This window comes from Emys orbicularis, chromosome 2 (assembly GCF_028017835.1).
Source record: "Emys orbicularis isolate rEmyOrb1 chromosome 2, rEmyOrb1.hap1, whole genome shotgun sequence".
Lineage (NCBI taxonomy): Eukaryota > Metazoa > Chordata > Testudines > Emydidae > Emys > Emys orbicularis.
In genome coordinates this window covers 260,545,299-260,572,100 of record NC_088684.1, presented here as the reverse complement: position 1 = coordinate 260,572,100, position 26,802 = coordinate 260,545,299, and the positions used below count along the sequence as shown (strand labels likewise).

At 42.5% G+C, this 26,802-nt stretch overlaps 1 protein-coding gene across 1 annotated transcript in view; it reads right to left on the bottom strand.

The window, feature by feature from the left end:
• Positions 1–26,802, bottom strand: part of PLXDC2 (plexin domain containing 2) — a 363,862-nt gene that overhangs the window by 8,982 nt on the left and 328,078 nt on the right. The window contains exon 14 of the mRNA XM_065398467.1: positions 15,087–15,247. Within this exon, the coding sequence (XP_065254539.1) occupies positions 15,087–15,247 (161 nt within the window). The remainder of the gene's footprint in view (positions 1–15,086; positions 15,248–26,802) is intronic.

Here is a 26,802-nt window from a genome sequence, read left to right as displayed (position 1 = left end):
GCCGGGAGGAGGGCGGCGAGCCCGCCGCGGCTCTGCTCTCCCCGGCGGCCGGAGCGCCGCGGGGAGGGCGGCGAGCCCAGTCGCGGCCCCGTTCTCGGGCCGGAGCGCCGGGAGGAGGGCGGAGAGCCCGGCTGGGGCTCCGCTCTCCCCGGCGGCCAGAGCGCCGGGAGGAGGGCGGCGAGCCCGGCCGGGGCTCCGCTCTCCCCGGCGGCCAGAGCGCCGGGGGGGAGGGCAGAGAGCCCGGCCGGGGCTCCGCTCTCCCCGGCGGCCAGAGCGCCGGGAGGAGGGCGGAGAGCCCGGCCGGGGCTCCGCTCTCCCCGGAGGCCAGAGCACCGGGAGGAGGGCGGCGAGCCCGGCCGGGGCCCCGCTCTCCCCGGCGGCCAGAGCGCCGGGAGGAGGGCAGAGAGCCCGGCGCGGCTCCGCTCTCCCCGGCGGCCAGAGCGCCGGGAGGAGGGCGGCGAGCCCGGCCGTGGCTCCGCTCTCCCCGGCGGCCAGAGTGCCGGGAGGAGGGCGGCGAGCCCGGCCGTGGCTCCACTCTCCCCGGTGGCCAGAGTGCCGGGGGGAGGGCGACGAGCCCGCCGTGGCTCTGCTGTCCCCGGCGGCCAGAGTGCCGGGAGGAGGGCGGCGAGCCCGCCGCGGCTCCGCTCTCCCCGGCGGCCAGAGCGCCGCGGGGAGGGCGGCGAGCCCAGTCGCGGCCCCGCTCTTGGGCCGGAGTGCCGCGCCGCCCCCCTCCAGGTGCCGCCCCAAGCACATGCTTGGTGGGCTGGTGCCTGGAGCCGGCCCTGCCAACGAGTCTGCTGTGCAGTTTCATCCCTAACCAGTTATCAACTTCATCATGTGGTCTCATCTTGATTCATGGGGATTTAAGTCTCCTCCCATGACTATTTTACATGTGTATAATTGACTTTAATAGAGTTACTCTGATTTACATCAGTATAAGAGCCTGATCCTGCAAAGTCCTGAAGGTCTTCTCAGAGGGACATAGCACTGTCACCTCTCATTAAAATCCATGCAAGTTGAGGGTACTGAGCATCTTTCAAGTTCACGTTTCTAATGCAACCCTGCCCTCCCTAGCTCTATATTCTATATCTACCATTCTTTTTAAGTTTAAAAGGGCACCTTCACTGTTTCTGACAAATTTATATCTCATACAATTCAATGAAGTCGTCTATGGCACATATTCTTATCCAGCTCAGTGGATAAGACTTATAAATATGTCTAACATCAAGTGAAAAGTTTATTAGAAGTGCTCATGGGCTTTTTGACTGAACTTCAGTCTTTGTCAACAGCAGATGTTTATGTTTCACAAGCAGAGATATTTAAATATAGATCCCTCAGACCTCTCAGGATTGAGTGCCAAAGCTTTAAAATGATAGTAAAAAATTACCCGATGAACCAAGAAAGGAAGAAGAAACTATATTAATCTATTACATTTTGATCTTACTATACAGTAATCGATATTAGTACATTCTCAATAGGAACATATAAATCATGTTCCTTTTTACTAAATATTAGACAACTATTATCTGTGACAGCTTTGCAGTCTTCAACATTAATTAAAATAAACTGTAATTTCCACTAAGAAATAAAGGCATATGTTAACACAGTATCAACAAGATCCCATATCATCCGTATGCAAATAAACTAATATTTAATTATGGTATCCATGACTTCCATTGTCCCATGATAAGTAATCAAATGCCTGGTCTTGTCTACCACTGATGATCTGGGCCATAACAGGATTGCTCTATGGATCATCTGCACCCTCAGAGTTATCTGAGCATTTTTTGAATACTTGTAATTTTAGTGCCAGCCCGACCTGTTTTTTCCTCCGAACCCCAAACGCCCAGTTCTTTTGACTATATGTCAGTCAGAGATGAGCAGGTATTGAGATATCAGGTCCAACCCAGTGCCTGCAAACACTGTGTCTCCAATATACCTTACTTCCAAGTAACTAGGTAACATGACTTGCCTGGCACCACAAGAATTGGATGCATAATAGAAATTATTTAAAAGTACAGATTGACCCAAGCTGTACAATTCAAACGGATGATATGGAGATACCAATGAAAATACTTGATTCATTTCTTTCTTTCACTCGATACAAATCCTTCTCCAAAATCGACCTCTCTGATTTAAAATGCTTCTCCTTATAAAAAAAGTTTCTGCAACTTTAGGGACCAGCAGCAGGTAGGATCATCTAAGCAGTCAGCTGCGGAATGATGAGAAACTGGACACCTCTTACCTTACCCCTTTGACTTTTATTTTCAGTGATAATTCTTTATTTTACAGATTTTCCAACTGACATGATCTGGGTCTCCCCTGCTGAGTTGCTGGTTCCTGCTGAGCTGAATAAGCTCTTGAAGAAATACATTTATTGTCAGTGCCGTGCAATAACAATGAGATCAATAGCAGTATTCAAAATGCCAGGACAATGTAGAACTTTCAAAGAACAGAAAAATTATACTTGTTCTTTTTTCTTTTAATCATTAGTTTCAGGATGCGGAATGCATCTGTCAGTGCAGGGAAGAATTAGATCAATGACAGTGCTCATGAGCAGGGGTGCCTGGCCATTTTCAGACTGAAAAAAAAAAAAAGGAAATTATGGGCCAAATCCTCAGCTGATGTAAACATAGCTCCATCAACTTCAATTTAGACCAGCTGAGAATCTGGCCTTACAATTCTCTTTCTCCTATTTACTTTGCATTATTTTAAAGAGCTATGCAGCATCTGTGAAATCACTGCATTGTTAGAAATAGTGTAAGAAAAATCCTTACCTATCACTGTGCGATTGCACTTATCTGCTATGTGCTGCTATATACAAAGATGTAAAATGTTGAACCTCAGATGGAGCCCAAAAAGCCCATCAAGGCCAGAAATCTGAAAGTCAACACCGAGAAAAATACTGCAAACTAGCTTTTCAATTATTATATTATTTTTTCTTCAGTTGTCTCCTTTCAAATAGCCAATTGAGGTGGGGTGGGGTGGGAGGTAAGAGTGGGGCAGAGAAAACCAAACTCAAAGTTGAGTCTAAGTGATTCTGTTGGGAGTCAAAGTAGAGATTGTGATGCTGGCAGACCAGGTGACAGATCATGCCAAGGTCCCCATGTCTCAAATGAACATTGACAAATACATGGCTGGAATCAGTCTGGCTCACCTATGTGTTAATATAATTAAAACAGGTATTAGATTTATAAGAAAGTGTTTAGTCTTTACTGAATACTTGTGAGTTGCTGAATGCATTAATCTCACTTATAGCATCTGCTTCCCATTTATAAGGTAATACTTGAGCATTTGTAGTGTAAGCCTCTGTGACTGTGTAAATCACCAGACAGGAGAGAGACATCAACTAGTGTAAAGTGTTGGTCTCCAACAGAAGATGTTACATGCTGCCTGACAAGGAAGGTCCATGAACACCTGATGATCATTGGGAAACATTAAAGAGGACAAAAGACTTTGTTGCTCTGCTCTTCTCCCACCCCCATGAAGATAAGGTGTGCAAGTGGATTCCTCCCATCAGCTGAGTTTGCAGCTCAGAGCATGGGGGGGGAGTGAATAAAAACCACAAACAAGAAAGAGCTGTATCTTTATGATGCTTGGACTCTAGCAGGCAGGGTTTTCTAGGCATAAGCAAATGATCCCCAGCTGCTTAGCCTGGGTTAGCCCAAAAGGAAATACAGAGCTTGCTTATTATAGGTGCTTTTATTACCTTTTGAAACTTAAGATTGTAACTCATTTGTGTATGTACATTTACCTGCTTTAACCTTGTAAATAATTCTCGTTTCCTTTTCCTATTTAATAAAATTTAAATAGTTTATTATAGGGTTGCCTACAAACATTACCTTTGGTAGGAGATCTAAGGTGCAATTGACCTGGGGTAAGTGACTGATCCTTTGGCACTGGCAGTAACCTGTGATTGCTGTGATTTTTGGTGTATCACAAAGGTAGGCTTATCTGGGTGGCAAGACAGATTGGGGTTCCCAAGGGGACTACCTGTGACTCCATGTTAAAGCTGTTATAGTACTTGAGGAGTTTACAATTGAAAATTGGCTGGTGAAATGTAAGTATAGAACTCACAACCAACTTGGGGTTTGTGCCCTGGTTCTTAACAGTCTGCCCTGAGATTGGTACCTAGTCACCACAGGACAGCTAGATAGGGATAATTTACACCTTTTGGTTTCCTCAGTGTGAACTTTACACCAACCTAAACTACCTCTACAGTTACTTCGAATCCATCAGATTTACTTAGATTCAGAACTACTTATCAATGTGTAATTCTCACCAACACAGACACACAATTTCTGAATTTGGCACACAGAGCCTGATGAAGTAATTCTAATGGGGCCAGATTCTCTCCTGCGCAAAGATCCACTCAGTAATGGAGAGCTGATAATGGCTCCCTGATTCTCAAGCTGCCCCTGCACCAGCCCTGAAGTAAGATAACACAGTCTAAACCCAAACCTAATTCATGACAGTTGGCCATGGTTCCTGCAGCACTGTACTCCAGCTGAGATAGGGGAATACCACTCTGTTGTTGCCATGCTTTACTTACGCTCACTTGCCAAGGTAGAGGAGAATGGCACAGGAGCGGACTCATTTGGCTTTATACCAGTCAAGAATTCTTTTGGGGGAATTCTCAGCTGTCCAGCTTCAGCCAGATTATGTCCCCTTTGTGCCACTCAGGCAGTGAAAAGGTGACAAAACTGGGGTGAGAACTCATGTAGCTCAGACACTAGGGGGCCTGGAGAAGGAAGTATGGCGGAGAAAACAACTATGTGTACTTTATACCTGCTTTGGCTTCTCTATGTAAGTTACACCCACATAATCTCTCTTTGGGTACATCAACAATGCATGCCTCTTTCGGCAGTGTGTAGCATATATATCTGCAAAGCCCTGCTAGCATGGCTATAGATAGCAGCATAGCTGGTGATGCATGGTTTAGTTCAGCAGAGTAAAGACATGCCTGGAGGGTGTGAGTATGTCTCCAAGTACATACCCTGTACACTCTCTCCTTGCTTTCCCATCTACACTGCTATTTTTAGCAATGCTATTTTGGTGGGGGGGGAGGGGGACAGCGGGGAAAGGCTCCAGAAGCTCCCTGCTGCTAAGCCTTTCCCTGCTGCAGTGAAAGACACCAGCAGCAGGGAAAGGCTCCCTTACAGGGGAAAGGCTCTGCCAGTTCCCTGCCAGCTCTTCCTTTCCTCATCACAGTGAAAGGTTCTGGCTATAGGGAACTGCTGAAGCCTTTCTCTGCTGCCTCCCTTCTGCCAGAGCTTTTCACTGACATGGGTAGCTACACGTGGCAGTGTGGATGGAGCCTGCTTTTCACTGCGGCGTGTAGCTACACTGACACTATACACCTCCGCCGTGCTGCGTAGTATAGATTTAGCCTTATACACAGGTAAGTGGGAACAAGTAGGGTAAAGATATCTGGATACAAGACAGTCTAATTTATATCATCTAACATATTACCTCTTAATTTTGTCAGGCTTGTCCTTCACGCATAAGTCCCTTTCATTCTAAGGCTCACATTTGAATCAACCAAGTTACATGGAGAGCAATATAACCTCATTCAAATGCAACTTCAGAAATTCCTGAACCATGTTTTCTTTATATGTTTATTTAATCTTTATACAGCACACCCTTCAATTTAATCTGTTTGTGTTCTTGTATTCACAAGCATGTAATCCACCATAATTGGCACATCATGCCTGATTTTTTGCCAGACAAATCTTAGATCCTGACTGCAGTATATTTTACACTACATAGATTAGTGGATACATTAATTTTATAATTGTGTTATAGCTAACTATTATTGTGGTTCATTAATTTTGTTGTATTTAAGGTGCCTAATGTGAGCTTTGGTCTTGTTAAAACAAATATGAAAGATATCAGTCTTTATATGTGCATTATCCTCCAAAAATCAGCAAAGGGGGAGTTTAAAGTATCATCTTGCTGCAACATTCCTTATTCTCAAGAGACACTGTGAAGGAATTCTTGAAGGTCAGAATCAATTTGTGACCTGATTCAAAAGGAAGTATCCCTGGCAACTAAATGCATTTTACTTTTGTATTCCAAGAGGAGAAAAAAGATCTTAACAATAATTTAAAAAAGGACCTGAGCAGGCAATATCTCCTCTATTACACTGATAATACATCTTTACTCCTTATGTTTTATGTATGTTTTATTTAAAAGGGACCCTGTAAAAGTAAATAGGCTCCATATTGTAATAAACATTTTTCTTGGTTTGGGGCCTGTTCCCATTGAAATGTCAATGAGAACAGGAGGGGTCCTTTTGTTTGAAAAGTTCATAATTCTTTCCACTTGACCACATACAGATTTTATTTTCTGAGATAGAAACTTTCCGTATGTCATAATCCCCTACGTAAGCGCTATAGCACTTCATTATGAGTAGTCCAACACTAACAAACAAGGAAATGCGTGTTGAATACAGTGCAGAGAAGAAGAAACAGAGAGGTGTCAGATTACAATTTCAATCTTCCAAATGATTCATAATAAAAAAAGGATTTTTTTTTGGAAAAATTATGAAACTACTGTGACAGTGTACCCCATAAGGCTTTATGGGGGGGGTGTGTGCTTATAAATGTATGTATGATATAACTGGAATAGGGTTTTGCTACATATGCCATGTAACATATCTATGTAAAGGTTATGGTCTACTGGTTATGTTCATCCTAGTTGTATGTAGGCATCATTTGTGTGTTCAAAGTTATGTATACTTGCTTGATTTCTAAGTAAGCTTTGTGAGGCATTTGGTCAGCTTCTTTAGGAAGGAATTCGCAAGGTTAAGTACCTGATCAGGAAGCATTTGGGGAACAATGCATCCTGGAATGCTCCAATCCACATAAGAAGTCTTCCTGGAGACATACAAGATACCATGTGGACAATGGCTTCTACCTGTAAAGACTGAGTCATGCATGGACATGTGAGTTGCCCAGGTGACTCCAGAACTCCATCTTGGAGCTGGACTTCGTATAGAAGTGAGGAGGGTCTATTTAAATCCGTGGGAGACCCCTCCATTTTGGTCTTGAGCTGGCTAAAGAAGGAGCCTCTCCACCCCCCAGAATACTGGAAGGAAACTGGAACAAAGGAGAGTAACTACAGGGGGTCAAGTATCAGAGGGGTAGCTGTGTTAGTCTGAATCTGTAAAAAGCAACAGAGGGTCCTGTGGCACCTTTAAGCCTAACAGAAGTATTGGGAGCATAAGCTTTCGTGGGTAAGAACCTCACTTCTTCAGATACAAGTAATGGTGGACCCAGGCTAAAAGGAGATTAGCCTGTAAAAGGGAGCATTCTGGAACTGGTGAGGATCTTATCTGTATTTAGTTTGATTAGACATAGATTTGCGCATTTTATTTTATTTTGCTTGGTGACTTACTTTGTTCTGTCTGTTACTACTTGGGACCACTTAAATCCTACTTTCTGTATTTAATAAAATCACGTTCTACTTAGTAATTAACTCAGAGTATGTATTAATACCTGGGGGAGCAAACAACCGTGCATATCTCTCTATCAGTGTTATAGAGGGTGAACAATTTATGAGTTTACTCTGCATAAGTTTTATACAGGGTAAAATGGATTTATTTGGGGTTAGACCCCATTGGGAGTTGGGCATCTGAGTGCTATAGACAAGCACACTTCTGTGAGCTGTTTTCAGATAAACTTGCAGCTTTGGGGCAAGTAATTCAGACCCTGGGTCTGTGTTGGAGCAGACGGGAGTGTCTGGCTCAGCAAGAAAGGGTGCTGAAGTCCTGAGCTGGCAGGGAGAACAGGAATAGAAGTAGTCTTGGTACATTAGGTGGCAGCTCCCAAGGGGGTTTCTGTGATCCAACCAGTCACAACCACCTTGACACCATTCTGTATAAATGATAGAGATATCATGGCTAGTTAACTAATATATACACACCCAAATCATTCTATCAGTTCAATATCTATTTTCTGTTCCAAGTGTAACTGAACATATGTTTTCATAGAATATCAGGGTTGGAAGGGACCAGAGGTCATCTAGTCCACCCCCCTGCTTGAAGCAGGACCAATCCCCAGACAGATTTTTACCCCAGATCCCTAAATGGCCTCCTCAAGGATTGAACTCACAACCATGGGTTTAGCAGGCCAATGGTCAAACCACTGAGCTATCCCTCCCCCCTGCTCAATAAACCAATTCAAACACTTCAGCACCTACTTTGCTTCATACTCTAAGGAAAAGTTCACAGAAATCTCAAGACCCCTGCTTCTTTTGAAGTTAATAGCATTTTTCTTGTCTTGGGCATACAATTTGTTGAAACCCAGGATTCCACTAAGAATGTAGACCCAGTTAAATTAGCCCCTGCAGACTGTAGCTTCCTTCCTTTGGCACTTTGGTTTGTTTTCAAAAAGAGTGTGTGTATGCTCTCATGCATGCAGTATGATGGCCGTAAGACACACAAATCATGAAACAGAGAAAAACATACTTCAGCTTCATCCTTTTCTGTGCACTTACATAAAAAGAGAGTGTTTTGCTAATCAACCTCAGTAACGTAACCAATGTACAACTTAAAATACACAGACTCAGGACTTGTCTACACAGCGGGGTAATGCGCTCTACAGGGTTGTGATTTCTAAAGTGCACTAACATAATGCATGTTAAATGGTCTGTGTAGACCCTGCTGGTGTGCACTAATGTAATTTAAAGTTGTGCAGTTTGAAACAGCGCTATGCTAAAGTGCACTGGGGAACCTTTAGTGCACATCAACAGGGTCTACATGGACCAATTAAAATGCATGATGTTAGAGCACTTAAGAAATCACACCCTATGTAGAGTGCATTACCCCTCTGTGTAGACGAGTTCTTAGTGCAGAGACCAGAGGGGTGTGTGTATGTGTGTGTGTATAACCTTTTATTAATTGTACAGCTACAAGACTACTCAAAAGTGCTTTGGTACATAGATACACTACCAATATTCAATGTGAGTTTTCCTGCTGGTATCAATGGAATCAGGAGTTAGCCCTTCATCTTTTTTGTTTATTGTAAAATTGAGTGCCAAATTCTCTGCTGGTATAAACTGGCACAGCCCCTTCTAGTTCACTGCAGCTGTATCAGTTTATACTAGCTGTGAATTTGGCATGTAATGAATTATCTTTGACATGCTCTTTTAGGATTTCATCCAAATCCACTGATTTCAAAGGGAGTCTTTCCACTGAAGAAAGTGAGAGCTAGGGTTGTTCTTTTACCATCTCCAGAATTAGTGGCAGCTGTAAGACTGTATGCCAACCTCTGGTGTACGTTCTTCTTGCATTGGTATTACTACAATCTCTGGTGGACTTTCTGGCTTTGACCTTTTTCTGGTTTCTTTTTTGATAATGTTGCTGGTGGCTGTTGGAACAACCTGGACGAATCTTTTTGGAATAGCATTTCCCAAGAATCTCCATCAACTTCTATGTATTTATTCTACGGTATGTCTAAAATACTGTATACTTCTAGACAATTCCTTCTCTTTTAAAAGAAATACTACTGTGCTCCACAGTAATGATTCCCAGTGCTGTAAGAACATTACTACAAGCTGTAGGGTAGGTTCCATTATTGTAGAATTCTGGGTTTCCAGTCAAAAGGTGAAAAAAAACCCTAATTTTCTGGGAAATGACACAAGAGGTATTCTGTTTTCTATCATGTCATTATCTGACATGGAAATGTTAGCTACATGTGTGCTACTTCAAAGAAATTTATTTTAATTGCCCTGTCCTCTTTTCCTTTGGCAGCAATCCAGCTCAGAATATTCACTGTTTGCTTTTCTCCTGAATAATAAACATGAACTACCACTTCCAAGAGGGTGAATAAGTGTTCCAACTTGGAACTATAAAGGAACCATGCTGCCTAGAATAATCGTTCTCTCTCTACCCATTCCCTCCTGAAAACATGCAAGGATCCAAACATAGTTACCATAGAAAGCACTACTAATACATAGTTGCTGCTCTCTTTTTCTGGGTTCCCTGCTCCATTTGGATACATTTATTCTCCTCCAATCCAAAGGGTGGAAAAAAGTGCAGTGCCATCTGAGTGGGCAATTTGCCAGCCAGCCATGGAACTTGATACACAATTTTCATTCTATGAAGTTCTCTTATAATCAGTCCATTGCTGAGAATCCATTACTCTGTACTTGGTTGTTAGATATATTCTAAAACAGGGGTCGGCAACCTTTCACAAGTGCTGTGCCGAGTCTTCATTTAGTCACTCTGATTTCAGGTTTTGCGTGCCAGTGATACATTTTAACGTTTTTAGAAGGTCTCTTTCCATAAGTCTATAACATATAACTAAACTATTGTTGTATGTAAAGTAAATAAGGTTTTTAAAATGTTTAAGAAGCTTAATTTAAAATTAAATTAAAATGCAGAGCCCCCTGGACCGGTGGCCAAGACCCGGGCAGTGTGAGTGCCACTGAAAATCAGCTTGCGTGCCGCCCTTGGCACACGTGCCATAGGTTGCCTACCTCTGTTCTAAAATATACTGAGGATTATTAAATATCTGCAAATTCATTAATATGTGATAAGAAGAAATGACTGATTAGTAACTACCTCTTTTGTAGTGAAAATTGACCTTGCTGGCCAGTACTAAAATCTCCACCAAGAATCTCCCATCCCTTCAAATGATGTCAAATTCTTGCTGACTTAGCCTATGTCTGCACTGCTAGCTAAGGGTGTGATTCCCAGCCTGCAGGGACATAAGTGTGCTAGCTCTCCTCTGAGCTAGCCTGCTAAAACAGTAGTGTAGCCATGGTAGCGTGGGCAGCAGCATTGGTGACACAGACTAACTCCCTTGAGTACATACCTATGGGGTTCAGGTGGGTTTGTACTCAGAGTGTCTAGCTGTGCTCCCACTGCGGCTGTCCGTGCTCCCCGCAGGTACACCACTATTTTTAGCATCCTGGCTCAGATGAACACTAGCACAAGTATGTCTACATGAACTGGGAATCACACCCCTTGCGCGTAGTGTAGACGTATCCATTTACACTCCGACTAAGTATTGCATTTGTTATTTAATTACCATTTCCTCAAACTTGTCAAAATTATTCCACTTTTAAATAAAACATTTTCTATTTCAAAACACAAATTTAAAAGAGGAGTAAAATATTTTTCGGTTCATTACATTAACAAGCTAACAAAACATCAGCAGAGATTGTCCTATACATCTGTTGTTATGGTGAATATTTGCTATTAAAATAGATGATAATCTGACAGGCCTTCTGAGAGTCAATGAAGGAAACATATAGAAAAATTGGTATTTGACTGTTTCCTGTTTTCTGAAAGGATATTATAATGAAGAGCAATGAATAATAAAATGCTTTGGTTATTGAAAATGAATTGCAGTGTGCTGTCTTCTTTCAAAGAACCATTGTATAAGTAGCAAATGAAACCTGTCTTTGCTAACAAAGAGTATGTACTGTACAGGTGTCACTGGGTCCAGTCGTAGTAGATGCTACATGGCAGTTGGTTTATGTGGGGTGACTGGCTATCCCGCATAATGATATATAGACTGCAAATGGAAATCACACTGCTGTCTCTTCCAGCTGTGTTATGTTGCAGGAACAACTTATAATTTTAGTATGTAATCAAACAAGTCGAAGTAGCTATATATACAAACTCCAATTAAAGGGGCTCATCTGTGACTTCCTAACTGACAAGCACAAAATTTCTGGGTCACAGCATTCAGACCCACTCCAGACACAAATACCCTCCACATGGAAAAAGTCTTATGCATTTATTAAGGCTAAAACCAAAGGGTTCTATGGCAGTCACTCTATAAACCTACAGAATCTAGTATAAAATTACATACTTCATAGAGAATTAAAAGATCATCCTATAGCATTTAATAGTGGATTCTCTGCACTTCTGTTACAGAATTCTATAACTTGGGTTAAAAATTCTGTACAAAGGTTATCATTACATTCAATAAGATTGCTTGTTTTTATAAGCATAGGAAAGGCAGGTCCACTTCCTCTCTTTCTTCTCTCCGCATCAGTACATTGGCTATTTATTTATTGCATTGACTAGCCTTCACTCTGGAGACCTAGATTCAAATCTTGATTGAGTATGACAAATGAGAATGAATTTGTGGCTTCACCTTCACCCAGGACTGAACCACCACTCAAGGCAAAGAGGTACAGTTCATGCTCCCTGCTCAAGGAACACCAATTCTGGAAAAGCAGACTGGTTATAGGTCAATTGTTCAGATACAATTATGTGAAGAAGTTGCCTGCCTACCTGTGCTTTAAGTCATACAAAATATATGAAAACAACTTTTTTTCCCCATTCACTACTCTTATTTTACCTAACATTTGTGTGTGTTTGCGTGTGTGTTTGGGGGAGGGGGTGGGATTTCTTTCATGCTATTTGGTCAAGCCTGTGGCAGCATTTCTCAATCCATATTCTACAATACTAACACCAGATCTCTATTCAACTCATCTCCAATAAATAAGGTAAGTTGGCTATTTTGGAGAACCTTGCCAACCCTGTTGACTGGGTATTTTGGTCTCAAATCTCCCTCTAACAAGGATTCCCTTACATCATTGTGCTACCAGCATCGCTTACTCAGAAATCTGTCTTATTCCCAGTCATGAATCTTTATGCTGACAGAACCTTTGGTATTGTTTCTACAACCAAATGAGTAAATGTTTTTGTATATATTGTCTCCATATAACAATTATATTTTATCATCTTCCTCTACATTCCCTCCCACATATGCACTTTTGTTCTTTCCAAAAGCAAATCTTAGGGGGATACATTCTCCTCTCCGTGTGTGGGAGTTGCATGTGCATACCCCTTGTGCACCAGGTGAGAAGGATGAATGCATTTTCTGAATTGGCCAAACTACTTATAGTTTTTCTTTGTGAAATTAAATGATCAGTGGTAGTAATTATGAAAGTATCTGAAAACATCAAACAATAAAAATGTACTTAATAGAAGCAATCAGTGCAAGAACCAACTGCATTTCAGAAAGCAACAGCATTCTCCTATACTGGAGGCTGCAGATACTTGCTATTATATTTCCAAAGCTGTGGTAATGTTCTAAAATTCAGAATAATCTTTTTCTCTACTCATTTTCAAGCACCTAAAAAAATCAATAAAAATACTCTGCAAATCTGAGTCTCAGTGTTCAAGGAACATCTCTACCTGTTATCATGAAACTGACCCCAAAAGCCTACCCCTTCCTGGCACAATACCCATGCTTACATACCAATAACTGTCCTTATTTTCATGCATCTTATTCATTTTGGGTAGGATAGAAAGATCATGTTACCACATTTTCTAACAGCCTGTCTTGAAAACTAGTAAGCTAGTTCATTAGCATTGAATGCTGGGATTACTTCACTTTTGGTGACAGTAAATATATTATGTAGTAGATGGCTCTACTGTTCCAGGGAGAACTGTGTACATTTATACTATAATACAAATGTTTAATAATAATAATTTGTTAACTGGTAGAATTTCTGCTTTGGACCATGTAACTACGCACCTCAGAAACCCCCTTTTAATATGCATTTTACCGTTAGCCAGTACCTTGTTTCTGTCCTTTTGGAAAATGGTGTTGCCACACAAATCAAGTCTTTTTGGAAGTTTCCGTTAACAGATAAATAAGTTTCCCATGCCAGGGCCAATTAAAGCTAGTGAAAAATACAGTGGGCCACATTTTCTACTTAACGGAAATGGACACAGCTCCTTCAGCGGAGTTGGGTTCACTTATGCCAACAGAAATTTGCCTCAGTCTGTCACTTAGATATGTATGAAAAATACCTGAGTTTGTTATTTGGATCCTGATCCCAAATGATTAATGTAGTTACATAGCCTGAGCTCTCACAATACTTGTAAGCATTTCATTTTGATTTATGTCACTACTCTTGCATGTAAGTTCTCTATTTAACTATAAAGTAGTTTTAAAGATGAAGCCATGTTTAATTTACACTTCAATTCATGCCCCTGTTACTAAGAGTGAATGTTTTATCAATGATCCAGACCCTTTTGGCTGATCTTCGACCTAAGCAATCCCCAGGTACCTCCTTCATGATATTTCCAGTTGTTATGCATCTTTATTGTTATCTGTTGCAAGTTTAGGGGGAGGGATAGCTCAGTGGTTTGAGCACTGGCCTACTAAATCCAGAGCTGTGAGCTCAATCCTTGAGGGGGCCACTTAGGAAGCTGGGGCAAAATCAGTACTTGATCCTGCTAATGAAGGCAGTGGGCTGGACTCAATGACCTTTCAGGGTTCCTTCCAGTTCTATGAGATAGGTATATCTCCATATATTATCCATGTTCTTAAAAGTAGGCCAACACTGCAAGTTGGTTTCATGCATGGTCTCAGTTTTCTTTTTTGTATAGCAAGTATATATTTAGCTTGATACAGATGAACTCTGCTGTGCTCTGAAAGAAATATTTATCACAGCAGAGGGCAGATCCTCACAATATACTGGAGCCACAAATACCTGCACTAGGGATAATGTTCTAGTCTCATGTTGTCATATACTGTCAGGTAGGGCATTAAAGGATTTCAACAAATGAATCCGTTGCAGAAGTGTCTGGCTTACCCCAAGTGTTATTAAACTTGCCATAGGTCAGGCATTTTGCAGAATTTACTAGTGCACATATTCTTTTATTTTTACACTAGACAAATAAGCAGATTAAAAAATAAATACAAGCTCACAAATAAAATGGCAATGTGCATCTATTTCACAGTTACCATTACATCTAGTGACAAAATGTTATTTTAAGTGAGTAAAATGTAAGATAGCAAGAGATTTTGTGAATATGACTGATAACTGAAATTACTGCATATAGCCTTTGAATACACATTGTGTAAAAAAAACCTACTTTCTTGAAATAAAAGGGGTGTAGTGAGGAGTGGAGGAAGTGACTGTATTTATAGCAGCAGTTTATGGGTTATGTATTTAAGATTCTATAAACATTACAGATTAAAGCTAGTACCAATCAGGATTCAAAGAATAGTCTATAGTTTTAGCTTAGAAAGTACTATTCTGTAGACTGAATAATCATGTTAAACAAGTAACAGAATTAGTGACCCATCATGGCACCTTTGACTTACCTCAATAAAGAAGAGACTAGCTGCTGACGTTGGATGATGGTACATATAGACTGTCACAAGGATGGCTGCTGCTACAATGAGGACCAATATCAGAATTCCAACAATTAAACCAGCATGGAGAGTTCCACCTTTCTTCTCTGCAGCACTATCATCTGTAGAGGCTATAAGCATGGAATACTTATTAGCATGGCAACTGTTTTGAGATTAAGAGAGATTATTTCTTCTTGTCTACAATAAATTATTAAAATGACAATTGAACATTTGTTTTCTCTGTCCTACATTTTCCTAATATTCTCATTAGCCCAAGTTGCAGAAAGAAATTACGTCTTCCTATCCCCCATATGCGTACTCATATAATGTTAATGAAATGACATTTCCAAATGTTTTATTATTTCTAGCTCAATAAACAAAATTAATATCCTTCTTTCTGAAAGTAATTTGGACATTCTAAAGTTCCTAATTATCTACATAATGAATTTACATAAGAACAAAATTTGACTTTGATTTTCCCAAAAAACTATCACAGTTGTCCTACAGACATCAAGTATTAATTGAATACATTTTGAAATATGTATTTTGTCATCTTTTTTTTGCAAGCTTCAATTTGAGAGATGTCACAGTTCCCGGTGAGGGGTAGCTAATAAACACATTCTGAAAGCCTGATTCATTAGCTTGGAGAATGATTTCCCAAAGTCCTGTGCAACTGAATCACATTGCAAAAGTGTAACAAATGAATGTTAAATGACCCTCAAATATTTTAATCTTAGTATGAAGGGAGTACAAATATTACTGAAGTTGATCATTTTGTTAAACTTTATACCGATAGGTCTCTTGTTGTATTATACATTTGCCTTGGGGAAAGAAGACATACCAGAGTATATATCCCCTAAAGCAAATAACACCACTACTCCCAGATAAATCAACCAATTGAAAATCTACTTAACAGTGTTATCATCATGCTGAAAGAGTCTTATTAAGTTAGTTAGTTGTCACTGGTGGTACTGGTTGCACTTGGTGAGTCTGATTCCTATTTTGGGCACCCCAGAGAATTTTAGCAATTTCAAACATCAACAGTAGGTTATTCAGCTACTATTGCTTATAAACAGAATTCACACATAATCAGTTACCATACTGTAAATAGAAAAGAAACAAGAAGAAGGGGAAGGCCTTAGAATGATTCAGAAGCCCTGAATTAGTTTTAAGACTCATTGGAACACATGATTTGCATACAAAAACTAATGTTGGTGCTAGTGTTCCCATCCTTGTCTGCCTGTTTGTCAGTCTTTCGAACAATCACCTATGTCATCTGCTTTCACGTGACCCCATTCCGGGCTTCTGAATCACTCCAAAGCCGCCCTCTTCTTGTTTCTTTTCTATATATATTGTGGTAACTGATTGAGTGACAGTTATGTTTTGTTTTTATGCAATTGAAAGCTGAACTCATTAACAAGGACCCTTCACTTTTAAGCCCCTCTCCAAAACACATTTCTGTCATGTTGCCTATAGTGATGCTTGTTGAGTTGTATAGAAATCCTTTTTGTTGTTCCCTTTCCCAGACTAGGATGTATCTGTTTGTCCTTAATTGATGAGATCCTCAGGGCAGGAACTGCACCTTCTCATGTGCCTGAAAAGCACCTAGTACCTCTCAGGCAGCACTGCAAACAAATGGTACATAAAAATAGTAATAACTACTGTACATGATCTTTTAGCATTCACCAGCTGGTCAACAGATCATTCAAAACATATCATAGACAAGGAAAATTGAAAAAGAATAGGAAAGGGACTATCTAGCTAGGTTCTCTCACAGTGATGCCTGTCATGGTACCAGCTGAGCACTTAGGGTGAATGGCTAACTCTCATGATTCCAGCTACACATGTTCATGCATAGTAGTACTCTCAGATGGACTCAAACTGTATACAGCAAGAGGTACATAAGCAAAACCATAGAAAGGAATTTAAAATGCTGCCCTAACTTGGGATCTTGGAGAAGAGCATGAACGTCTGATACTATTTCCTCCCACAGATTTGCTTCTGTGGCTATAGGTAAAGCAACTCCTTGGAAGCCAGTAGTCTTCTCTTCCAGGTCTTGCAGCAGCTGGCTATGGAACACTTCACATGTTGCAGGCTCAGACAGCAGTCGACCAGCCCAAGCTTCTCTCCTCCGCTTTCACAGCACTAAGCTCAACCACAAGAGCACATGGGGCCCAGGCCCAACCTGACCTTCTTGTAGCCTACGGGGCTGGGGGTGTTGCAAAGTCAGGCACAAGAAGAAGAAAGTAAAAGATGAGAGAAAGAGAAACAAGAGGCAGAAGAGGATAGGAGAGAGAAAGAAAATGGGCAGAAAAGAAAGATGAGGAGACAAATGTGCTCGAGTACGGTGGAACAGAGCTGGGGCCCCCACATCATTACAAGGAGTGGGGGGCTTCTACAACAAAAAGAAGTTGTGGGGTCTTAGCCATTTCAGCACACTTTAAATTGAATTAACTTTGTTTATTCATACTGTTCACAGCTAGCAGCAGATACATTTCAAAATTGCTATGCTAATCACGTTTTTTTCCACATTTCAAGGGGTCTTGTGTATTAATTTTTGTACCATCTGCACAATTTTTTTACTACCATAGGTCCCATTCTGCCATCTTTCCTTATGACACAAGTACACCAGATGAAGTGTGCAGATGTGAGTTGCTCCCATGACTGGCTGCCCTCAGGGCCATTACAGGACCAGTGGAAAAAGGAAGATGGCTTTACCGAGAGATAATTTAAGGTAGCCCAGTAGTTCTCAACCTGCAGCTGGAGGCCATTTGCAGCCCAATCAGCACACAGCAGCGACCCATGTGATAGCCTCAGGGCCATACAGGTAGTCTATATATTGTTTGGATGCAGCCCACATAACACACAGAGAGCTGCATATGCGGCCCACAATGGTAAATACGTTGAGAACCGCTGATCTAGCCACAGGAGCAAATTTGTGGGAGGAAGGGAGAATCTGGAATCATTCAACTTTCCCCTGCTCCTCTCCAGGATTTCCAAAATCTTGAGATAGGGCCGTTTTACCCAGTGGTGCGGCTGTATAATTCATCAGACAGTCAATGGGCCAACGCATGGTGTAAAGTACAATTCAGTGGAGTTAGAGTGACAGAAACAGGCCCTAAGTCATTTATAAAATGGCTATATGCCTGCACCTGTGACTAGACTGAATTATAAAAACTCAAACTGAAATTTTCAGTTTATAAACAGTAATAAGGATAATAATACTTAGTACTTGTACACGCTTTACATGCTCAAAGCACTGTGCAAACACCAATTAATTTATCTAGAGGCCAGCAGGAGAGGCCTGCTTTATGTTACATGCCCTGGGCCAGATTGTGAATCCTTTATTTGCAGTGATGAGCAGTTAATTGCACGAACAGTCCCATTGACTCATCCGTAGGAGTAAAGGATTCATAAACTGGCTCCCTCCCTAATAGTTACTTTTCCTTTTACAACGGCCTACTCCTTTGCTCTTCCACTGAATGCTGGATTAGCACAAGTTAAATTTACTTGACCATTTACACCCATTTTCTGAGCAATTTATGCCTGACAAGTACTTTTATCATTACTTTGTGGACTATCCTATTCTACAGACATATGAAAGAAAGGTCCTAGCCAGGGAGTAGGGACCAGATCAAACTAATCCCTTTAATTTGATACACTGTCGGTATTTATTACCTGGATTTGTAAATGAGAGACTCCAAATGATAGCAGCCTGTCAGTATTTCTTCTAGCCCATTGTGTAAAGTATTCCAAGTACATTGAAATAATGATCAGAATGGCAAATGCAAAAAATAATAAAATATAAATACATGGTTTTCTAAATGACAAGTGTAAGTGACTAGTGATTTCCATAATCAAACTTCTGTTCATTGACCTCAGTGTTAGAATGCTGAAGAGAAATTGATTTCACTCTGTTTGCACAGACAATAAACAATGTTGTCAACTGTGAAAATATCCTCTGCCATAAATCAAGGACAGGTCTTTAAAAAGCCACAGAGGGGAATACTAGAAAGACGACCTGGAATCTTTTTCAGGTGCAAAAACATTATTAAGCTTATCACAGTGCATCTCCTGCTGCAGGCAAGGCTAAACCTGTAAGGAGGATATTTGTCTTGATGACCAATCCCTTCCTGATGGCAGCTCTCACGAATGAGCTTCCCTCACACTCTCCTTTTCTTTTGCTCCAGTGGTGGGTGTTATAGATAGCATGTTCTGTTTACTAGAGGGTCAGACACGTCATAGCTTGTGTAGGCTGAGTTTATGGCACACACCAAGGGCTCCTTCCATCCTTTCATTCCCTCCTTCCCCAACGAACTCCCTGTGTGTCCCCCTTTATTTCAGGGACTCCTTACAACTCCCCCCCAGTCACTCCCCTGCCAGGAGTTCTGTGTGCCCTTCCATTTCCACTTCCCCCATGCTCTCCAGTCCCCCTTTTCATCCCATGGCAGGGGCTCTGCATACTAACTAATCTCCATACCAATTCTCTCCCCCAAAGGTTCTGTGTGTTCCCCACTCCCTCTCTTCCCATTTCAGAATCCAACATTCTCCTCCCCATGGATAGGGCTCTGTGTGCACCTCAGTCCACTTTGTCCCTTCATGTCCTTCCTTACCAGGGGCCCCCAATCTCCCCCATCACTAGGTGTTCTGTTTGTCTCCATTCCCCTCTCCACCAGTAGCAGAGTCCCCCATTCTTTTCCCATGCCAAGGGCTCTGTCTGAACCTTAATAACTCCTGTTCTCCGCATTTCCTCCTTTCCCCTGGCTTACCAGGGGCTCTGTATGTCCTTCTTCCCCCTCTACCAACCTGTCATCCACCAAAGGTTCTGTGCACCCCATTCTACCCTCCCTCCATATCAGGGTCCCCAATCTCTTCATGTCCCCTTTCTCCTCCATCCTTATTCTTCTTTCTGTCTGGGGGATATAAGCCATTCAGGATGTCAACATGCTAAAACTCCATTGGGAGGATAGGCAGAGGTGAGAGGCTGGAAGGTGTTAATGGATGCCATCAATCAGTTCTTTGTCCTACAGAAAATTGCAGAGGTGCTTGAGGTTTGGCTGTGCTGAAGAGCTGGCAGGGGCTTCATGTGTCCCCCATTTCCCACCTTTTGGTTTTCCAAGTTCCTCCCAAATCCACAGGGTTCTGGCTATTGTTGCCTAGAACATTCCCAGAAATTTTTGAATTGATTGGATGGCCTGACAGACAGACAGAGTCATGCCACTGAATTGAGTATAAGGCCGTTGCAAGCTCACCCAATTACTCAAACAAAAATGGTTCTAGTATAACTCTTAAACAAAAGGAGTGTGTTCACATGTTCAGGCTAGTCTGCTTTTCTTTATGGACTGTATAGCAGGAAGGAAACAGTGGGTAATTACATGCTTTTTAAAAAGCAAACACACAAATGAGCTAAATATTAATTCATTCCAGTCTCCTCTTTTGCTGCTGGAAGGTCTTCCAAGGAAGCCCTGGTCTACAATGCCAACTGACGTTGGTATGACGACATCGCTCAGGGGTGTGGAAAATCCCCTGAGAGACATAGTTATACCAACCTAACCCCGAATGTAGACAGTGCTATGTTGACGGGTGAAGCCCTCCTGTTGACATAGCTACTACCTGTTGGAGAAGTGGAGTACCTACGTCAGGTGCTACAGCAGGCACTGCTGCAGTGCTGTAAGTGTAGACAAGCCTATACAGATAATGAGTGAAAATCAAAAATGTTTTCATAACTGGAATTTTACCTTTAAAAACACAGTTTAAAAACACGGAGACTATCTGGTTTGATTTTAGATTATGTCATGACTTATGGTCAGATTAGCTCCTTTGGACATTCTAGTGTAGAAAGACATCAGAGAGACTCAAAGATGCATTATAAAGAGACCTGCCCTGCTCCTTTTGAAGTCAATGGGAATTTTGCAAGAATGTGTTCAAAATCTTAATTAAAAAAAAAAAAAAAAGGCCAAACTGGCAGTGGTATGCACATCTTGTAAAACCCATTATGCTGTATTTATAGCATTCGCATCCCTATAGCACACTAACCATTCAGCTCCATAGAACAGTGTACATGACAGACAGTACTATGGTATACTTCCTACGAGATCTGCTCCACAGTTCAGATTTATGCTACCTTTCCACTATGCTATTATTATAATAGAGAGAGATTGTGAGAGCACCTGCCCCTCAGTAATGGAGGAAGGAAGGGAAGGGTCTAACTAGGAATTCATTAGAGCAGAAATGTAAAGAGGAGACAGTGGAAGGCTGAGGGAAAATCCCTGAAGGTCCACTACTATTTTTTCGGTGGGAGCCCTGTCTGCCCACCCCTGCAGGACAGAGTTAGTGAACTTCCAGACCAGGAAGCAAGGAGAACTGAGGAGCTACACCTAGGAATTATTTTGTTTGCAAGAGATTTTGTAAGTTAAGCATTGCTTTTTTAGACCCCAGTTGAAGCAAGCCAGCCCTTCTTATCAGTTTGCCCTTAAATTTTAGGCTGCAAAAAGCCCTGCTCATAAATCCCAATATAGCTGTACAGATATAATAATAATTCAAAATGATCTGGACATTTACATCACCTACCCCCGGCCCCTCCCCCACCGTCCCCCCTCTCGCAGAGCCTCAGCGCGCTGCACTGCCAGCACTTTGGACCGCTTCTGGGCAGCTCTGCAGCTCCTGCCACTTTGAGCGGCATGGTAAGGGGGTGGGGCTGTGAGCTCCAGCAGGCCGCGTGGCATCCATACACGCTGCCCTGAACAGCATGGTAAGGGGGCCGGGCCGGGGCTGGGAGGAGGGGTTGGATAAGGGGCAGGGAGTGGTTGGAGGGGGCGGAGGTTCTGGGGGGGGGGGCGGTCAGGGGATGGGGAATGGGGGGGTTGGGTACGTGTGGGAGTTCTGGGGGTCTGTCGGGGTGATGGTGGATGGGGTCGGGGCAGTCAGGGGACAGGGAATGGGGCGAGTTGGGTAGGGGGTGGGGTCCAGGGGGCAGTTAGGATGGGGGTCTCGGGAGGGGGTGATCAGGCGACAAGGAGCGGAGGGGGGTTGATGGGTTGCGGGTTCTGAGGGGGGCAGTCGGGGGCAGGACGTGGGTGGGGGTCGGATGGGGGGGGCAGGCTGTTTTGGGAGGCACAGCCTTCCCTACCCGGCCCCTGATACAATTTTGCAACCCCGATGTGCAGGGCTGGCTTCAGGAAGTGTGGGGCCTGATTCGAACACTTTCGACGGGGCGCTGGCAGGGATGACTAAAAAAAAACCATGTAAAAAAAACACACGTGGGGCTTGTACTCACCGGGCAGCGCTCCGAGTCTTCGGCGGCGGGTCCTTCACTCGCTCCGGGTCTTCGGCGGCACTGAAGGACCCGCCGCCGAAGTGCCACCGAAGACTCGGTAGGGAACCGGTTGTTAAGATTTTGGCAGCCTATCACTGATTACAACCCAAGTCATCCATTCAAAATACTAATGCACCTAGGCTAACATCATTTCCACAGCCCCTCTTGTGTTCTCTCCTAAACTACTTCCTGCTCCCTATTTGGTCCAATTGCCCCCTTTCCCAGGAATTTCAGGAGATACCAAATAGCTGCTTCCCCATAACAGAATCTTCTGGGAACCACCAGGCGAAGGCTCTTTCCCACATGTTCCCTCTCTCCCCACTGGGCAGTGCAAGAGCAGAAATGCTCTCCCTAGTGCATAACCCTTAGTTGTGAAGAAGTTGTAAGACAGCCCCAAGGATTGTTTCATTACCATACATGGCTGATGGGGAACTATCTGCAGTCATCTCAGAAAACATATGGTTTAGGATCTTACATGTTGGGAAAGCAGAGAGAGATTTACAGTTTGAAGAACGCTACAGAGGAACATCCATAACAGTGCATTTACTGCTGTTGCAGGAACTTAATGCTCTCAACTTCCATCTTTCTTCACTGTAATGGAGTATGATGTCCTTGTTTTGGGTTGAAGTAATTCCCTTAGCATTCATTAATATTTTTGAGCTTTCTGCATCACTGTTATTTGCTTGGCTGCACAAGGGCTAATACATTTATGCAGAAGTGGATTAAGATTTATTGGGGACCTAGGCACAAAGAACTTTTGGGCCCCCCAAAGCCCTTCGCCCCCTGCTCCTCCTCTCCCTCGAGGCCCTGCCCCTTAGCCAGGCCAGAAGCCAGAGCCAGGCAGTGGTAAGAGCTGTGGCAGCCGCCCAGGGAGATGGTTTGCTGTGGGAGCCCAAGAGTGCCAGAACCTTGTAAAAGTGGGGGGGCCAAGGCCAAAGTGGCAGAGGAATCCCCCGCATGGTCCCTGGGCCCTGCTGCCTCCTCCCCATTGCCCCGAGCTCCCTTTCATGGCATGGCACCTCACCCTGCTCCTTGCCTCTTGATCACAGCACCCCCACCTACCCCTTGGCCACAGTGTCCACCCATAAGGCTGGCTCTGTGTTCACCTTATTTCCAAACTCCACTGCCTTCCTGGATTGGCATCAGGATACACATGCCAAAATTAAAACTCCTAGGCTCAGTGTAGAGTAAGATCTAAACAGCAGGCTACTAGCATTAAGATTTATACTCCTCCTCCAGTGGCCAAAATTCATGCTCTCAGTATATTAGGATGCACCAAACAGGGCCAGAATGACAGAATTTACATTAGAGACACAAGGCAGGTGATGTAAATATCTTTTATTGGACCAGCTTCTGTTGGTGAGTGAGACAAGCTTTCGAGCTTACAGATCTGAAGAAGAGCTCTGCATAAGCTCCGAAGCTTATCTCTCCCCAAGAAAAGTTGCTCCAGTAAAAGATATTACCTCTCCCACCTTGTCTCTCTAATATCCTGGGACCAACAGGGCTACAACAACACTGCATTCAAAAAAATGGAGGATTCACATTAGCAGCCCAGAGTGATCATCACACCCGGGTACTATTTTCAAGATTTATATTTCTAGCATAATGTTGTCATTACAGCATGGCACTAGCACTACCAGCACAATGAGATACATATAGCAGGGTGTGAAAGCACTCCTGGGGTCCCCCAAATTGGCTGTGGCAGTAATCTGCCACTGCATTTATGGTTAAGGTAATGTCTTAAAACTATCTTTCCCCCTGCATGTAAGGGAGGAAAGATGGTCTTATTCATGTACTACAAACTGTGACCCAGGAGATCTGGGTTCAATTTCTGGCTCTACCACAGATTTTCTGTGTAATCATGGGCAAGTCACTTAGTTTCACTCAGTCTGATCTGGACTGGAGTCAAGAAGACTTGGAAGTAGCAAGCCCAAAGGGATCCTTTGTTCAGGATGCTGGACATGAACAGGCTCTGTAGTGCCATGGTTCTCTAGTTCAGTGGCTCTTAACCTTTCCAGACTACTGTACCCCTTTCAGGTGTCTGATTTGTCTTGTGTACCCCCAAGTTTCACCTCTCTTAAAAACTATTTGCTTACAAAATCAGACATAAAAATACAAAAGTGTTACAGCCACATTATTACTGAAAAAATGCTTCTTTTCTGATTTTTACCATATAATTATAAAATAAATCAGTTGGAATATAAATATTGTACTTACATTTCAGTGTATAGCATATAGAGCAGTATAAACAAGTCATTGTCTGTATGAAATTTTAGTTTGTACTTACTTTGCTAGTGCTTTTTATGTAGCCTGTTGTTAAACTAGGCAAACATCTAGATGAGTTGATGTACCCCCAGGAAGACCTCTGCATAGACCCAGGGGTACGCATACCCCTGGTTGAGAACCACTGATCTAGTTTGCTGGGTGCCAACGCTCTACTGGCATAGGCTGGTGGTGCAAATTACTGCATTGTTCTGCACTAGAATCACACCAAAACCTCCAGGGGCTTGTACTAGAAATAACTTGATTCCATCTGACTGGCTCAAAGGAAGTCAACTGTGTGCTGTATCATTTGGCCTGGCAAAGCACCTGCGCTCTTCATCCCCAAGGGAGTGTGGCTAGCTGGATTAAGTGTGGCCAAGGCACTGTCTCCCCTGCATGCCAGTTGAGGTTAGGCAGCAGACACTGGGCCAATGCATGCTACCTTCTTTCTAAAGCTGCCTCTACTGCTCCCTGAGGCATTCATTATATTTTCCCTGTGAAGGCATAAAGCTTTAGAGCACTTCAACTCAGGGAGTATCTGCATTAGTCTTCCCTTCAAATTTTCCACAAACAATTGTGTACCTCACCAATGGTAGCAAGGATGAGAACGTTCGTGTACACAGGGCTCCGAGCTGTACTGGTGAGAGCCATAGTGGGAAATTTTAAAGGAAAAGAGTTCGGTCTGGACAGTGCCTAATTCTCCACTCCCCTATCTGTTCTCCAGCAAAACACTTTGGACTGGCCTACACATACAAGTTGCAGTAGTTTAATTAAAGGGGTGGTGGTAAATTGATTCAGTTAAACCAGAACAACTGTGTGTGTGGATCCCTTTACATCTGGCTTACAATAATAGATATGTCAGCAGCAGAGGCAAATTAAACCAGCATACGCCAGGCTTAAATCGAGGTAAGTGTGTCTACATACACAGATGTTTCACTTTAGCTAAATTGCTTAAATATTACACCATATCCTAAACCACTACAGTCTGTGTGTGTAGACAAGCCTTTTGTGGCAAAGCCAGAGTCTGACATGCATTCTCTGCATAGAAAATAACAATGGCTCTATTTTTTGGGAAGACTTTGTAATTATATGTATTGACTCTCTGGGTAATTTACCTCTTATTTCCCATATTTACTGTGAGGATAACTGCAGTAAGAAAATGATGACAGCAAAACTGGTGAGCAGTGAATGGGGAGATGTGAAAATTCTAGAGAAAATCCACATGCTTTAGTTTAAGGCTTTTTTGGGCACTCTCCAAAGCACCAGGAAGCAAACTGAAGTGAAAGCAATTTATCAGATTTACTAGATTAAATTTCCGGAAAGTAAAGATTATTAATCTGTGATGTTGTTTCCCCAGGATGGATGAGTTCAGCACTTTTTCCTCTGGCTGAGAATTTAAGCTAGTCCTTGGTAAAGCAGGCTGGATTTAAAGTGTACAGCTCACATTTGTTGAACCAAACAGTACTGCATGCCTAAGAACCTTATAATTAACAAGGACTGAACCATAAAAAAATGGAACAACACTTGAAAATATACAAGACCATTTTTTTGTTGCATAAATGTTATAGTGGTGACAAGTTAATTACCATCCCGTTAAGAGATCTTGTGCTGGATTGCAGTTTGACAAGTCATTATTTTTATTTCAAAATAATAAAGCATGGCCTCAGTAACTCACAGCACCATGCAAAATTACTGCTGCACTATCCGTTGCTAGGACTACAATTAATTCCTGTCACCGTTGCAGAGGATACTTACAATTTTTAAGAAAAATCATTTAGGGATTGCAGTGCAATATTGAGAATTTATTTTATAAAAGGAACAGCTGTCAAGCCCCATGTCTCAGAAAACAGAGTTGGCCCAGAAGAATAGACTGATTTTACAAAACACTACGGCTAAAAATATCAAGATCCTCCTGCCCCCATCTTGTAAGCATTAGCTGTGCTTGGACTGCATTAAGAGTCCCTAGGCAGCACCCTCTTGCCATGTATCTGCCATGCTTTGTGCTATACCAGTGCTTGTCTTTAAGGGTTAAGGAGGAATTTTTCTAATGCTGCAGATGGGGATCATGAATGTTTGTTTCACTTTTCCTTGAGCACTGTGCATTTCAGA